Genomic DNA, 18,351 nt, shown 5'->3' with positions numbered 1-18,351 from the left:
GAAAAGAAAATGTTTCTGAAAAAATTCCGACGTCGGTGATCTGTAAATACATATTTACAGGTACCAGTTTTTGGATTTAGAGTAAATCATAGTGAATTTGAATGCGGCTTCAATAAGGAGGTGGTTAAACTTGTCAGCACATTGAAAACAACTAAGAGACAATTCATTAATGAGAATCATAATAAATATAACTAGAAAAAATTGACAATACGTAAAGCTATGAGATCAATATATAGAGAAAACCGTTTTCTTTTTCTAAGAAAAATTATAGCTTTTAAACCAAGCGTTTTGATTCAGAAAAATTTTGCAATTTGTTAGTTCAACTGGTACACTTTACTCAACTGTTTTGTTTCTTTGCGGAAAATGTTTTTTGATAGAAATCGCAAAATTGCCAATAAAATAGTTGTAAAGTGTCATTCATTTTGGTCATTTAGAACGTTCGACTGTCAAAATCCATTTACTTTTGACAAAGTTAGGCACATTTGAAAAACAGTGATTTTCATTAACAATATTTACCTCTAAAACGTGTCTAATAAAATGAACTTTAATATTGATAGCAGACCCTGTAATAAAGCGATACCTTGCACGAAATAAAACACTTATTAAAATGAATATTCCCTTTATTCTTTTCTCAGTCACATTAATAATAGTTACTACTTACAGTAAAAAACCTTTTATTTTTTATAAAATAGTTTTGCTGCCTTTCGAAAAAAAAAATAGGCGTCCATTATTAGGCAGAACGGTTATGTGCACTGAAAAGGCGTCGTGCCGCCGCCCCCAATTCCTTTTTTGTCAATTATTATCCTACATATTAATTTAATATAAAAAAGTTTTACACATCACATGATTATTAAAAAGTTAATAAAAGAAGACTAAACCGTTTAGTCTTCATCATTCAAAGTTCCTTTTTATTTGTATATTAACACAATACAAAAAAAATTTACAAAGCAATAAAAGTGTTACTATACTAAAATTCTTTAAAAAAGCTACTATTTAAAATGGCCAACGTTTTGTCCTATTGTACAATAGAAATAAGGTTAAAACGCGTGCGCTAAAACAACGTACGAAAAGTACAATAGTACAAAACGTAATACAATAAAATATATTTGTACAAGTTTATTTACAAGAAGTTAAAAAACTAACTACCTACGATAATAAATAAGTGTATAAGGTTGTTAAATAGTGTGAAGCGAAAATCGACAATAATTAAAAAATTCTATTTCTGGCAGTGGGGGTTTCCAATTAATTAATATCCTTACTCCACAAAAAAGAAGACACATATGTAAATACTGACAACTTCGCATTTATATCCACCCACTAAAACTAAATTCAGGTCGACTTAAAATTAAAATAAATAACTTATATAGTTTTTATTATTATCGGGTAGAAAAGTTACTAAAACGTAATTTTCTTTTTTTTTTAGCATCGTATATAGTTGCTTTGTAAAATCGCTTTCGTTATATCCTACAGACTGCGCCCAGTGGGGATATTGTCAAACAAAATGTTCACTTTTTGAGATCATTTTACCTTAAAATTAGTTTTTTAACATACGGAAGTGAAGAAAAATATAAAAATATTGAAAAGTTGAGGCCATAGTATGTTTTTCTTTTTTTTATTATGTGTAAGGGGTGTCCTAAAACCTGGGAAAGTTGCTAATAAAAAAATATATTTTATTTTTGTTCAGTATTAATGTTAATAAGTTCTGTTTTATTCGAATTGATGACCAAAAGGAGGTTTAAAGGAAAACTGGACGTTTTGATTTAGACACAAAATTGATGGCTTCATGCCAGAAAATGTATTTATTTGTTTTATATTTTGAATATCCCAAAAATAGTTTTAAGAGGTACAACCACTCTAGGATTTTCAAAAAATCGATATCTGTGCGTCACAGCAACTATAAAATCCTACGGAAGAATAAATTGCATGACCCGCTGAGGCAGAAATTATCATATTAAGCCTGCCAGTTTTGATTTAAAAAATATTTTACAGACCTTGAAATTGATTGGTGTTTGTGAATATTGTATAGAGTAAAGCGGGGGAATATGCCGCATCGGGTAATATGCCTCAGTTCGCTCATAGCTCACTCTGGCGGTTACGCCATCGCACTACCATAGTAACCTGTCGACATTAACGTAGTCAACCACCTGTTTACTGATTTCCTATAATTTTCATCATTTAGTGCACGATAAACCCCAAAAACTGGTAAGTACCCACGAAAAATTATTTTTATACGATATATATGGTAGGAGTTTTTAAAAGTTTTTGTGATCCGATTGAAATAATCCACGTTGCTGTGGCGAGCTTTTCAGTTGAAACGTTGGTGTTGCACCGTGGGGTAATATGCCGCATGAAAATGCAAGTGCGGCATATTACCCCCAGGTACTTTTTTGATAGGTGATTCGTATTTTTTTATCATTTCAGATAAACACAATGCCACGTTCTTATATTCGGAAAAATAGAAGGGCCCAATGGTCACAAATAGATCTTCGAAATCCAGTAAGTGATATTCGTGCAGGCAAAGGGTTGGTTCGGGAAATAAGTTGTACTTATAATGTTCCAGTTAGAACCTTAATGAGAAGAATGCGTTCCGGAAATTTGGATAAGATGGCATTAGGTCGCAAAGGCTCACTTACTATGGAACAAGAAGCAAGTTTAGCCAAATATATACAAAACATGGCATTTTGCGGCTTTGCTTTAACTGCTCATGATATAAGAAAGCTTGCTTATTCTTTTGTGGTCCAACAAAATATTCCACATAAATTCAATACTGAACAGAAAATGGCTGGACAAGACTGGTTTCCAGCCTTTATGAGAAGACACCCTGTACTGGCCGTTCGTAAGGCTCAAGGTTTGTCTGGCAGGGCCAAGGGCATGACAAAACAAGAATGTACACAATATTTTGAATTACTGGGAAACGTTCTTGAAAATAATTTATTGAATACCCCACAAAAGATTTTTAATCTCGATGAAACAGAATTACAATTGAATAACAATCCAGGCAAAGTTGTGGTAACAAAATGCGCTAAAATGGTAAATTGTATCACAAGCGCTGAAAAAGGAAAAACTATTTCCGTTATAACCTGTGTAAATGCAGAAGGAACTTTTTTCCCACCCTGCTGCATATTTAAGGGCAAAAATACAAAACGAGAATTCAAAGATGGCCTACCACCTGGCGGCAAGGTTGTTATGGGCGAAAAGTCAGCTTATGTCACATCTGAAATTTTCTTCCAATAGTTTAAAGACTTTTTTATTTCGCGGAAAGGTACCGGTAAGGTTCTAATAATTATAGATGGACATTTCTCGCACTGTTCCAATGTCGAACTCTTAGATTTTGCTGTAGCGAATGACGTAATCCTGTTTTGTTTGCCCAGCCATCCTACTCATTGGCTCCAACCGCTTGATCGCTCTTTCTTTAAGCCCTTAAAAGCTTATTGGGCTCAAACTTGTCAAAACTGGGTACATAACAATCCTGGTCGAAAACTAAGCCGATTGCAATTTGCCCAACTATTAAATATTGCCTGGTGTAAGGCTGCAACAATTCAAAACGGGACTTCCGGTTTTAGAACCTGTGGGATTTACCCTTTTAATCCCGAAAAAATTCCCGATTATGCTTTTATGGTCAACGACGAACCATCGGTTGAAGATAGTCTTAACCCAGAAGAGATTTCCAGTGAGGAGGAGACCAGGTAATGTCACTGCAGTTGAGGAACCTGAAGATACGAATTCCTTTGAAGCAATTTTACCGGTTCCACGCGTCGAACCAGGACCAAGTGGCTATAAACGGAAACAACATGCCGAGATACTAACTTCACCAGAAACAATTTCTGCAAAACGGGCAAAGAAAGAAGAAAAGAACAGAGAATTAAAACAAAAAGAAGAACGGAAAAAAATACAAAATATTAAGAAAACGAAGAAAACCGGGATACCAAAGAAGAAAACCAAAGAACTACCAAGCTCTTCTTCGTCAGATACCGAAACAGAAGTAGTAACGCAGGAAAGCGACGAATCTGAAGTCGATATTGATGAATCAGAATTTTGCGTACAATGTCATGGATCATTTTATGACAAAAAAGGTCCCAAATGCGACTGGCTTCAGTGCGTGACATGTATAAAATGGATCCATGAGATATGTACGAGATCTGACCGATTTTGCGAAGAATGTACGCCATTATCCGAATTTGCTTAAAGAAACAATTAAATTAGAGGATATTTACTAGTAGCCACTAGGAATTATATTAATAAGTTTTCATGTTTTGTATTTAACTTCTTTCATTAGAAATAAATTTATGTTTTTGGGATCATTAGCATTTTTTATTAAAAAGAAACTCCTCATTCCTAATTTTTACATAACGAAAACATGTTGCCATATTACCCTGAGCTAGATGCCATATTACCCATGGGCGCGGGTAATATGGCAATACCGTATCATTGGACATTTATGATTATACTCTTTCTGACGACGACAATATGGCAACGAGAGTTTTCACGTCGCAGACCTACATGGGCACGCTCTAAGGTTCAGTGTTCGTATTGCGAGTAGGTCCGATGGAGGTCAAAAAGTGAGCGATTGACATTTATGTTGCCATATTTCCCCGCTATTAAAAATGTAATTTCATTTTAAAACAAACAAAATATACTAAAATAACTATGAAAAATAATAAAAATTACTTCGGTACATTCGAAACAAGGTAACCCAAACACATTTTTTGAACTTTAAACCTCCAAAATTACCATTTCTGCCTATTATTGCATGTAATTAGTCTTTCTTGACGTTTTCTAGTTAAGAGCACAAAATGTCTTGTCTGTCTCTCTGCCAAAAGTGTAAAAATATTCTTTTTTACACTTTAGCCTGTGTTTGATTAAATATTGAATACGCAAACGCGATTCCCTTATCCATATTCGCAAAAAAAATTATCAAAATTAGGTCCTCTTTCGTGGTTCTACAGCGGTTTCCCCTGTTCAACAATATTTTTTTATCCTATTTCTGGCAAATGGTGACAAAAGTTTCTATTCTCAGTTTTTCATGTCCGCCTGAAGATGATAGTCATTTAAGCGAAATTCCGTTAAACAAAGAGTTTTCTTTACACATTCAGACTTTCCAATTATTAATAATACATCTTGGGACACCCCTTATCGGTAAAATTATGTCTTAAGGCCCGTATTTCTGCGCAGTTAAGTTTTTACAATGAAAAAAAAGTCACCATCGATTCTTTCGGAAACATTCAACAATCAAACCAATAACAAAATAATGTAAAAATCAGTCTTGGGGTTATACAGGGCGTTTATACAGAATATTTTTGGTGTAGTGTACGGAAGCCAAGTATGGCACAAAGTAATGTATTTTATGCTGCAACAGAAGCTTATTTAAGGTGTTCCATTTTAATATTTAATTGAGGTTTTCAGAGAACTTTTCAAATCCGGTATAACATATAATCAAGATATTTTAGATACAAAATTATCCTAAGCCTTGAAATGACCTTAGAAACCGTTTGTCAAGTGGTTGGATTTATGCTTTCTTTTCTTCTGTTTCAAACTTCTCCAAAAGTTCTCCTCATATATATTTTAAAATGAGACACCGGTTACATCCAATATAGAATTTAAAAAGTGTGTTTTCCGCTAACTTCACTAATCATTTTATAGTCCTTTTTAGTTTTCCCAAAACTAAACCCTGTATAAACAAAATAGTGGCAAAATTGAGGCTTTCCATATCAAAACTCGCCTTTTATCCCTTCAAGTTAGGAAAAACTATTTATGTTCATATCACTGGTTTACTAATATTTCTATATACAATTATAAGAATTTTTTACACAATATCTATAGTAATTTTAGAAGAAAATCAATTTTACTTCGAATCTTTGTTTTAATTTGAACAGTTTTTATTCCTATTTTTTTCTTTTTATTTTTTATTCTTCTCAATAAAAGCTCTCTCTATAATTTGCTATCTTGGTAATATTGTTGCAAATACTCTCTACACCGGGTTGTTTTAACTTAGAGGAGTGTATTATGATCATTTACTTGTGACGGACTCGATCAATGACCGATTTCTGAAATCATCCAATCATTTCTTCAATCGTTAATTCCATCAATCGAAAGGGATATGCAGAAATAAGAATAGTATGCTACGCTAATGATGCGGTCTCCGAAGATAAAGACAACTTAGAAAGACTCGTATACAGATTTAAAAATCACAAAAGCACAATCATTACATGCAGAGAGCTCCGAAGATGTTTAAAATCAGAGTGTGGAACAGGAGTTAGAGCTCAAACATCAAAAGCCCCCCTAATACATTGGTACTCACGAGACATCTGTCGAAACAGATACATGAGGTTAGAAAGTAAAGTTAGCACCTACGAAACCTGTGCGAGGCCAGCGATGACGCAAAAATGTGAGTTCTAAGATCCATAATTGGACTTACACTTTACGATTGTTTACTATAAATGGTTCCTTTGACTTATGCTAAATAGAAGCTTTATAAGCACACAAATGACCAAACAGTTTAAGAAATATCCTCAAAGGTTACGTTTATTAAAAAAAATTATTTACTATAGTTTATTCAGTAAATGATTAAGTTAAATTCTTACTGACCGGTGCCCGAGTAAAATTTACCTTTAAGGGCTGATTTGTGTAGACTTTTTTTTACGATTGCATTATTATAGGTAGTTCTATACGTTTCAGTTGAGACCATGCATTAAAGTTCATGATTAGTTATGGGCTAGTTATCCTATTATTTACAAATCGTGCAAAACATATTTCGGCTCGTATGGGCGGATAGTAACTACACCTATACGAGTGCTAAAAATTTGTCGTCGGCTCTAAATTATATTGAGCCTTGAGAGGTAAAATCAAAGACAGTAATGCGGTAACATGGTGGAATTCCATGTACGACATGCTGTGTCGTATAATTTGAATTAAAAACGATGTCGTGGGCCTAATTATTGGTGTAGAAACCACAGCTGAATACAGAATACCATTTGATTGGTATATTTTAGAAAAATCTGTGGAGAAAGTTCTAAAATCTAAAGTAATTCTTTTAGTAAATTCTATGAACAAGAAATATAATTTAAATCTCTCACAGTTCTAAAATTTCTTTACTTTTACTCAAACTAGAAACAATTTAAAAAAATGTTTAAGGTAACGGCGCAAGCAACATTTCGTTATCCAACAAAAAAAAACGCCTGAATATACATTTAAAAATATGAAGGGCAAAATTACATCTTTTGAAGTAAACATCAATGAAACATATTTCACTATGTCACTATTTCAAATACTCCTAGACCTAATCTCGCCAACAAAACTAAAAGTTCATATTGGAACGATTATGATGCCTAGGTCAAAAATGTTTACTCAGTAAAAAAAGACAAATATGTTAATGAGCCACTCATTTGACTTGAAAATCTACTCTGCATTGTGGATTGAAGGAGTATTGTGTGGTAATTATGAGTGTCTCAAATATTAACTATGCTGTCACTTAAAAATAATCCTTGTCAATTTTTGGAATTTATTGGTCAAAATCACATACGGGGAGCAATGGAGACTTTTGGTGACCAAACATAGGTAATACTTTTGCTGATTTCTTTAAGCGTATATGTTGATTCTTATAAGTATACTGTTAGTAAAATTAATAGAGCAACACTTATCTTTTCTTTCTCAAATCGACGAGATATGCAGCAAACTATCTAGACTGTATTTTTCATTGTTTATCCTTAAAAGGCATCTAGGAATGAAGGGTCTATTGAGTGTATACTATGGGATAGTTTACCCTCTCTTGACCTCACATGTTGCTCTTTGGGATAATAGATCAGAGGCAAAAAGGGTATTTATATTCCAAAAAAGATTTCTGAGACTGATTTTTGGTTTCAAATATGAAAGCTGCCGTAAAACATTTAAAAAATATAATATTTTAAGAATGCCCGGAATTTATATATTTAAATTATTGTTGTACTTATTAAAAAATCAAGAATATTTCTCCAAAGTAAGTGATTTTAATAAATATAGTATTAGAGGTAAGGATGCTCTTTATCTGTCAACATTTAACTTGTGTTTATTTTAAAAAGACCCCCTTTTATGAAGGAATTAGCTTACTTAATCAACTGCCTGCTTCGTTAAAACAAATAGATAACTTCAATATATTTAAAAATAGACTAAAACGGCTTATTATAAATTCTGTCGTCTATGATATCAACGACATGTTGAAAGAAGTCACTTCTGGCTGGTCAGTGTCTGTACTTTGCTTGTACTGTTTGTTGGTACTTTTGTAGTTATTAAGTTTTATATAAGTGTAATTCGTTTTTTTTTATAATAGTTTTACTCTTTTAAATAAGTTAGTTAGGATTATCAGTTTCTTTCTTCTGACTTGTCTTATTCTATTGTATATGTAGTAACAAATGACCAAATAAATCAGTAATCAGTAAGAGCGCACAAAACATATCTCCTAACCCACTTACAAGGGATTAAGTTTGAAAGCCACTCAAAAAATGCTTAAAAAATGCATATATAGCTGAATATGATAAACTATCTTCTTTTATTTTTGCCTGAGAAAGATTATTTCTTGATTAGCGAATAAATTCCAAAATTTCTCCGATATTTAAAGGTGGGTCTGTAAATAAAATTGAAAACTATAAGCCAATTTCGATTTTCACAACGAAGGCCTTTAATCCGTTTCTAAGTGTGGAATATTTTCCAAAATATCCACGAAGACAAACTTAGCTTGACTGAACAAAATCTTTAAATAAATTGTGTGTAAGATTAAGGAATATTCTTATATAGAATAATAAAATTCCAGAATCATTTTTTGCTTATTCCATACTTTCGCTGTAATTTTTAAATTTATTTCAGGCATTTGAAGTTTGTTCCGGGAATTCAAGTGGAAGGTTTAAGCATTCCGGGGTTTTTTAGCTAGATTATTCTTAATTTTATTCCAGGCATTTGAGGCCACTGGATTTTTTTCCCAGAATTTTTGGAGTGATTTTTCATTTTATTCCAGCTATTTAAACGATGTTTCTTCAGGAAAAAATTTCATTTGTCACTTAAATCCCTAGAATTTTTAAAATTTTAAATAAATTTAACAAACAAACACATTTTTGATATATTTGCCAGATATTTCAGATCTAAGAAAAGAGCAGAGAAAATTCAAAATCAAGAATAAAGATCCATATTTTTCTTAGTCCGAATCTCTTTTTCTACAAAAACAACAGATTTGTCATATTCCAGAGTTTTTAGGGGATTTTCAATATATATTCTAGTCATCTGAAGTTTATTTTTCAATTTATTCCAGATAGTTGAACAAAGTTCAACACTAAACCTAACACCCCTGGAATATTTCATATTTTTAAATAAATTTAAGGAAAAAACACTCTTTTGATTTAGTTGCCAGCTATACCAGGTTTAAGGAAGAAATCGAGAAAAATGTATCCACAAATAAAAGATTTTTGATATTCCAGGGCTTCTAAGGAAATCTCCGGATATTTTCTAGGCATTTCGACTTGTTTTTTTCACTTTTACTTATTTTCAGCCATTTCCTTCTTGGTACTTAAATTCGAGGTTATTGTGACATTACTTGTATTCCAGAGATTTTAAAAAAGTAAAATTTAATACTGATTTAATTCAAGTAAGAACGCTGCCTACATATTCTTCAGATACTAAAACAGATGTTACCACTCTTTATCACATCAATCTTTTATATTACTATGAAGATATTTTTCGCCGCTAGCCTAGAAAATCAAAAAGCGGAGAATACTGTACTTAAATTTGAATTGAATGTCTATATAAAAGAATATTTGTAAAGGATTTGGCGACTTTTGATATGGAACTACACTCAAATATAACTAACACGAAATATTCCACGTTCAGTACGTACATCTCACTAAAAACGCATTAAACAAAAATTCACCTAAACCTAACCAGCAAACGAGCAGATTGCATTAGAAAATATATAAAACCGAATCCTGAGATCTTGAGACATTCAATCTAGATGGCTAAAAAAGGCACACGAGTTTATAAAACTGCTCTCCTTTTCTATCTTAAACCGAACAACAAATGGCGTTCAACATTCGAACTCGTTAGCAGTAATGGCGTTCAAAGTGAGCATCAGACCCTCCAGGTTCGCCATTTCTTGGTTGAGCTCCTCGGTGGAGTGAGAGGGTTGTAAACGTTGCATTTCCTCTGCAGTGTGAGGAGGAGGATTAGCCGTGCTGATCCTCGAAGGTGGGGTGCCCGTTAGTGTGCTCGTGCTGCTCGTCGGTGGTTTTTTGTATGGGGATGATGTAGGCCGTACTGTAACTGAAATTGAAGAGTTTCTTTTAGAATTCAGTCGTTTTAGTTTATGAACAAGATGGTCAAACTGATTGACGCGGTTTAAATTATTAAATCTATTGCCAACGTTTTGATTTAATTTGTTTAGTTTTACACACTGATAATGATGATCTAGCCCTAATAAGAGTATCGAAACGTTGGGAGTTGATATAAACACTATTCAAATTATCGGTTTCAACTATTCGAATATACAATGTCCCAAATGCAACAAAGACCATTAATTAGAATATCGAAAACTGTCAAAGAGATTTCCAGATATTAAATATAGACCAGTTTTTATCTACCAACATCTGGTAAAATGTCGAAATGTCTCAAGATACTGGGTTGTAATTTTGTTTATAAAGAATTCCTTATTCTTATACAAAAATAAAATTGATCTAACAATCCAAGTTTAAATAGTATAGACTCATTAATGTAGTGCTGCTTCCTGATTAATATAATTCCTTAAATTTTATTTAACTATTTACTTTCCGAATATTTATTTATATTTAGATGTGTATTGTGTATTTTATGTAAGCAACAGATTTCATTGTTTAATTATATATTTCCCTTATGTTCCTTCAATATAAATCTATTACTTTCGATACAAATACTATTTTGTGCAATAAAAAAGAATCTTGAATCTTAAAGTCTTAAGGTACGCACTTGAAAATACATAATACTTTGAAAACTTATAAAACGGTTTTCTTAATTTTTTGTTTCGTGTAAAAGCTAATGAGTTTCTTTGCTAAAAAGGGCATTAGATGTTTTTTGTAACAACAGCCGTTTAGGAGTTATTCATTATATTTTCCATGGATTGAAAAATATTGATTTTGTCAAAGGCTTTACAAAAATCTAAATATCTCGAAAACTTCATGTAAAAAATGTTAATTACCATAAGTTTGCATTATTTATGTAAAAGGTTTATAATAGCAAAAAATTAAACAACCCAACCCAGGTATTATAGGTTGTAAAGTAATCATATCTGTCATTTAACGCTAAAAGTTTTTTAACATGGTTGCGGAATATGGTTCATTACCTTATTTATAAAACCTTTAATTCCCAGCACCTCAGGCCATATAACCATATTATATAACCGTTTCCGAAATTTATGTACAAAATTTATAGGTTCGAATTTTATACCGGCAATTGCTGACACTATTTTGTTACAATACTGAAGAATTACCCGCACTATTTTATTACTATACTGGATTTTAGGAACTGTTACATAATTGATAAAATTGTTGGCTATAAAGATTGACCTTTAGTTTTGGTTCATAAAAATATATAGCAGATTAGGAAGTTGTCATTTTTACACACAACTTTTTGAATATAACCTTAAAGTTTTGTTAAAGTGTTACTGTAAATGTGTTTTTTCAAAAATGAGTAATCTAAGTAATTCAATCAGAAACTGGTTAAAAAAATTAAAAAATCGTCAGAGAAAGGTACATAAAAATGTTGTGAAAATAAAAAGTACTGATATAAGAGAGGGATCTTTGAAATTTCATAAAAAGAAGGCAGGAAATAAGCACATAGGATGTAACTTAATTGAGTCAACTTAAAGTAATTCAAGTACAGAAAAATGTAGCAAGGCATATGAAGAATTTACCGTAAATAATTATTGGATTACAGAATTGGAAGTTGAAGAACATAAACTATCATCACAACACATTAAGTAAAACGATAAGTTCTGTTCTAATTTATTTAACACACATATTAACATATCAATCGTTGAGATTGTACCAGATCAATTTTATTGGCATCAAGGTTTATCATTGTACATTTGCTGTATTTAAACATTTTTAAAATATCTCTTAACATGCCCCTATATACAACCTATGTTAATTGGAATTTATCTAGTCAATGTGCAGCAATTTTTAAATTCATTTGTGGAAGAATGTAACAACCTTAAAGACAGGGCATTTATTTAACTCCTTAATCTCCAAAATTCGTGGCTTTCTTGCAGATTATCCAGCAAGTGGTTGTCTCTATTGGTTGTAATATGGTGGTCTCAAATGCACAAATACAAGACGAATACTCTTAAATCTCTCATTCCAACATATTCATTTCCTAGTCGCATACAGTTATAAACCAAGGACAAATGAAGGTTTATGATCTAGGATTTATAAAGGCCATCATAAATGCAATAGTCCACTTGAAATTTTGTCTATCGATATAATCCAGTAGGAGATTTTCTTCACTTTTAAAACTTGGATATGTAATGATGTCTCATGGGTTGGAGAGATGGAAAATTTCATAACCATTGATTTAAACGATTAACAAAAGATATAGAAATTAATTTACAATTTTTGTTACGTTGTCAGCTTCCTAGTAAAATACCTGAACGGTGTATTTTACTAAACAATTAAAATTTAGAACATCTCTTCTTTATATTTGAGTAGCTGTTCTTAAAAACTACGTTCCAAATGATGTATATGAAAATTTTTTTTTATTATTTTGTACTGTTACTATATTTACTACTAAACATTACTCACCAAAATCGCTTTTTCATCAAGAAGGTTATAAGTTTCCCTATACATACAGCCATTTTGGAGTTATAGAGAAGTTTTTTAGTGATTTTTTTGATATTGCCAAAAGCTTTACAAAGATCTAAATATTTAGAAAACTCATGTAACGATTTTATTTCAGTTCATGGAAAAACTACCCTGTATATACTAAAGCCGAAATAGACCAATTAAAGTGCTTCATTTTCAAACAATTAAGTTAATTTTAAGTCCTGCAGCAATTCCATAAGTAAACATACAGTGAATCCTGGAACACCCTGTCTATTTTCTTCAGAACTGATGAATGAACCTACTTCCGCGTTTTGAAAATTCACTATATTTCTATTAAAACTTCATAAAACTATTCAGAAAATTAAAATAAAGAAATCGCATGGGTGGGATAATATAAGAAGCGAGTTACCTTAGTAGTCCTTACTTCAATAATCACCAAATCATTTCATAGAGGTCGCTTCCCAGATTGCCTTAAAGTTGGAATTATTAAACCATTAAATATGGACGGTGACAAGCAAATAGTGTCGAGTAATAGACCCTACTCAAAAAATACTACAACTTAGAAGAACAACTATATAAAATTTTCTCTGATCTACAATTTGGGTTTAGAGACGGAAGATCTATACAAGATGCAATTAAATGTTTCACGTCTCATATATCTGATACAATGGACATCAGTGAAGCTTGCCTATGCCTGTTTGTGGATCTTTCCACGGCGTTTGATACGGTTTACGAGGTAAAATGCTCGATTTATTTAATAGTTATTTATCGAACAGAACGCAACGTGTTAACTTAACGTTGAGGGAAATTCAAGCAATGAATTATCAAGTTTGGTAAACCACAAGGTCCGTTTTAGATTCTCTGCGTTTTAACATTTATATAGATCATAAGTTTGAACTTTAATTAAAAGGACAACTTTTTAGTTGTGCGGATGACACGGCAAAATTTTGTAAACAAAAATCTTGGCGTTTATTGAAAATTCGAATTGATAGTGATTTTTAAGAGATAAGCAAGTGGTTTTAATAAAATAAGTTAACGCTTAATATAGAAAAAACGAAGTATATGCCATTTGCAGCCTATGAGAATTTTCTCACAAAACTTGAACATTTAAAAGTGGTAAATCATGAAATTTCAGAAGCATCATCTATCAATTACCTTGAAATTAAAATTTACAATTCAGCCAAATGGGACCTACATATTAACGAATTAGTTCAGAAAATCAGGAGACTTTTTTTAAAATTCATTAAACTTAAAGACTTTATAAATTTTAAACAAAACTGAAAATTTTGTATTTGTTCTATAAATCATTTATCATATGGTATAATGCTAGGTTGCAGAGTCTCTGAAAATCATTTAAAAAAATATTGTAAATGTATCCAACCAATGAACTTTTTTCGCAAAATAGAACCTTAGATATGCGCCAATTATACCTCATTGAATTACTAAAAAAAATTTACAAAAAACTTTCTAAAATATATCACACAAGACCTCAGCATATCCAACAACTAATAAAACTCATGCCCAAAGAAGCTTGAAATACTTTTTGCCAAGATGCTGCCTGAATACTTAAAAGTAAATACAAACTCAGAAAACTTTTAAAACTAAAATTAATGGATAACACTGGATATTTTTAAAGGACAGAGTCGCTTTTAATAATGCGTATAATTTTTTATTTTTTTATAAATTTGTTTTTAAGATAGTGCTACCTAATATGGACTTAACTATATCCTAGAAAATTCTAATATCCTTATTTAATTTTCATTGTTCTTATATTTTGTAACTATTTATGTTGAAACTAATAAACTTCACCTAAACACTTTAATTAAATCTGGCGAACCATGTTTTATAAACATTTAATTTTAATGTATTAAAAAAAAATAGATTCTTACCAATATGTTTAGGTTGAGGGGTACCAGGCGCCGACACTGGCGGCGGTGCAGGTACCGTGAAACTTTTCAAAGGATGACCTTGACCTTGAACCCGCTTGGCCGCCTGCGATTCCGTGAGAACGTTCATACCGGGGGCGTACGTGCTACCAGGAGGAGCTTGTTGACTTGAAAGAAATTTTCATTTTAAGTAAAACTTCACAAACAATTATTCTAAAAATAAAAACTTACTTTATATAACTAGGGGTTACCGGTCCGTCATACCCGGTTGGCCCGCCAGGGTGGGCAGAATAAACATTTTCCACGGTATTATTCGGGGTAGATTCCAAGGACATGTGCGTCCTTGGCACTTGATAGTTGGTCCTGGGGTAGTTTGGTCTACTGGACGGAGTCGAATCCGAGCTGGATTGGCTTAAGGTAGCTGTGTTAATTGGGGTGGCTATTGCTGTAACAAAAGGGTAGTGAAATTAAGTATAAATAAGAGGTTTTGTTTTTAGTTAGTAGTTAATTACAAAAGGTATAAACACATAACATGTCGTTATTTCTCCAATCTACTACCTTTTATTTTACTAAATATTAGTTAAATTTGGAAAAATCCTTGATTAAACCATGACAATCAAATAAATATAAATATTTCCAAATCAGAGGCGGTAAGACGTGCATCGATTAGCCGGCTACGGAAAAACCGCATGGATGTTGTAAAACTTTCAAGATTTTTTTACATTATCTAAAGAAATAATTAAATTTATAAAATAACTAAACCCCACACATAAACTAATATTCCAAGCAAAAGCACAAATTACCGTGTATTGTGTGACATGAAAAGCGTAACTACCGTACTTACGTTCTCTTGGGGGTTTCGAGTCCACTGGCAGCGTAATCTTCGATCTGGGTTTTCTGCACTTATCCTCACCTATAATAATATATGTGCAAATGCTAGCGTGGATGTGTGCAAACAAATATATAAATAAATAGACGTGTGTGAATATGATGTAATAAGATACAAAAACCCCCGTTGTGTGTGTAACTCATTCTGGCTACAGCAAAAAGCCAATCCATACCAAAAGCAATAAAAACGACTGTTTTCCCACTTAAGAAATTTAAAGAAAAAAATTATTAATTTAAAAAAAAAACAGGATTGCTTACCATAATTAGGAACATAAGTGCGTTTATCTAAAGAGTTAGTATGTACATTGTCGTGGGTATCGTAATCGTTACCGCCTACGCTGCGCGGTAACGTCAATGCGCCGCTACTACTGGCGCCATCGTTCGTCGAGTGTCGTTTTTCCATCGCTTTCAATTCCATCTGGTCGTGATGGATCCAGAGGTCTGGAGGTTTGACGGTTTGGTTGCCTGTGCAGATCATAAAAATGCCGGGATTCAGTAAAAAAAAATATACTGGAGAGACCACTTAACCAGTGTAAAGACTTATTACCTTCATTTATATATGGTTACGCTATTTTATAAACCAAAAAAGTTGATATATACAGCTTGGGGAATAGAACACTATGCATAGAGAGGTGCTTAGAGGCAAAATGTGGCAACGCGCACGCATGTATTTCGTGCGCCTACTATGTAGTTGTTCTTCAGTAGGACGTTAATATGACCGTATGATGAGGCAACTGTATTACTTGTATTAAAATTGCCCAAAATAAGTTTAGGCACTTCATATTTCTTTGATGCAGGCCTTACATACATCATATTATTATTTTGTATAATGAAAATTAAAGCGATATTATAATAAAAGAAAAACTGAAATTCTTAAAAATGAACTTACCAAAAACTAATTTTTTAAATAAAAGACTCGAAAAGGCTTCTTCCTTGCCTAAATAATAAGTTATCCTATCATAAAAGCCGTTTCGTACTTCCAAAAGTTACTTGAAATGAAATTGGCACATTCAACAATTTTCTCTCCCATAGCTGCTCTAAATTTGATGGCCTACTAAATTCGTTTGTGTAAATGTGTAACTTAACATAACCCCAAAACTAAAAGACCAATCTTAAGATCTAGGAGACCATTTAATATCGCCAGTCAAACTAATAAGAGGGTTAGAAAGAATGTTTATTAAAAATGTTATAACGACATTATGAGCAGGCCAGCCATCTTGTTGAAAATACCAATCTCTAGTCTAAGTTACAAAGGAATGACAGGAAGAACTTGGTTTTGTCAAAACTTTAGGTATTCAAGAGCGTTTAAAGTACCATGAATAAAAAATGAGAATACTCAGGATACTGAGTACGCACTTAAAAACTTCTGTGCTAATTCCCCGACACCAAAATCGAACGATGTAAGGATTGTGTTTCCCAAATTAAATGGTGTAATGGAAAAGAAAATTTATCTGAAAATAGAATATTTGGTAAAAAAAATATTTTTATTTGCGTCATGGTTTCACAAAATTCCCTTCTTTAGAATGGCTCTGAGTTTTGAAAATTTAAAACATTTGTACTCAAACACGTTTTTTCCAAATACTGGTAAGAGTTTTATGGTCTATACCCAGTTCCTCTCCAACACTTCTACTTAATTGTGTTGAACCCACTTCTAGGGCACTAAAGACCATTTCTTCCAGCTAGTCGTTCTTGCTTCTGGTCCCTTTCGATAGATGGTTATTGCAATTTACTGTGGTGGCATTTATGACAATTTTGAAGACCTCTCACAATTCGAAAGCATTTTAAAATTGTTTTTTTTTCACAAGGTCTATCAATCAGTCTATTTTAAAATGTAATAAAAAATAAATCTTTACATTGTACTCCCGCACAGACACCAATTTAAAAATTTAAACTCTTTCGGAAGAAATATAAAAAAGCGTGAGGAAGCGGTATTGCCATTATTTTGGACAATGCGTAATTCTCCAACCTGTATACACATTTTTTATTTGGAGAATATTAAACTTTCAGTGTCATTTCTATAGGTTTTGAAATAAATAATTAATTTTCTAATATGCAGGCTTTAACTCACGGTCTTTTGCGAATATATTAAGATATACAGTGAGGACGCACAAGTTAGAACAAATTCATTTAAAATTCAGGGGTGTGCTCGAAAAAACACACGTCGATTTTTATTTTTTGTCGCGATTTTATTTAATTTTTGAATTCTGCATAGAATTTTAAGTATATTTTGTATCCCATGTCTTATACCTAATACTAACATTATTAATAAATTTGCAACTGTTTGGCTCATTTAAGCATATTCAAACATGTTTTTTATTAGGTATATTTGATTGTTGACACTTTATCACCATTTAATCGCATGGTCACAACAGTATATATTACTTTACGTAAATGTCAGTAAAGTGCAGTTGCAAAGTTTAAAAGGATGGCGCGTTTAACTGGAAAACAAAGAATTGAAATTTTGATGATGGTAGGATATGTCGACAAGACTGGAACACAGGTCGGTTAGTAAATCATGTGTTCTAAAATATTTGCATAGGACTAAATGGCATCCATATAAAATTCATTTAATTCAGGAGCTTATTGAAAATGATCACATTCGCAGAATAGAGTTTTGCGAAATAATGATGAATAAATGTAATGCAAACCCACAATTTTTAATGGTTCTGTACCATTACTATACATACAATTGTGGGTTTCTATTTTATTGAGGGGGCGCACTTACCTCTGAAAAATATTTAGAGTTGCTTCAAAATCAGATAGTACCTAGT

General features: G+C 32.2%; 1 protein-coding gene across 2 annotated transcripts in view; it reads right to left on the bottom strand.

The window, feature by feature from the left end:
- Positions 1-599: 599 nt before the first annotated feature.
- LOC126742960 (neogenin) overlaps positions 600-18,351 on the bottom strand; it is a 159,367-nt gene continuing 141,615 nt past the window's right edge. The window contains exons 19-23 of one of the 2 annotated variants that reach the window (XM_050449849.1): positions 15,839-16,045; positions 15,537-15,605; positions 14,924-15,137; positions 14,696-14,859; positions 600-10,278 (exon numbers count right to left, since the gene is read on the bottom strand). In XM_050449849.1, the coding sequence (XP_050305806.1) occupies positions 10,043-10,278; positions 14,696-14,859; positions 14,924-15,137; positions 15,537-15,605; positions 15,839-16,045 (890 nt within the window). In that variant the 3' untranslated portion in view covers positions 600-10,042. The remainder of the gene's footprint in view (positions 10,279-14,695; positions 14,860-14,923; positions 15,138-15,536; positions 15,606-15,838; positions 16,046-18,351) is intronic. The other variant, XM_050449850.1, reaches the window with a different exon arrangement.

This window comes from Anthonomus grandis, chromosome 12, assembly GCF_022605725.1.
Source record: "Anthonomus grandis grandis chromosome 12, icAntGran1.3, whole genome shotgun sequence".
Lineage (NCBI taxonomy): Eukaryota > Metazoa > Arthropoda > Insecta > Coleoptera > Curculionidae > Anthonomus > Anthonomus grandis.
The sequence above is the reverse complement of the archived record's forward strand: the minus strand, read 5'-3'. Positions and strand labels throughout refer to the sequence as shown.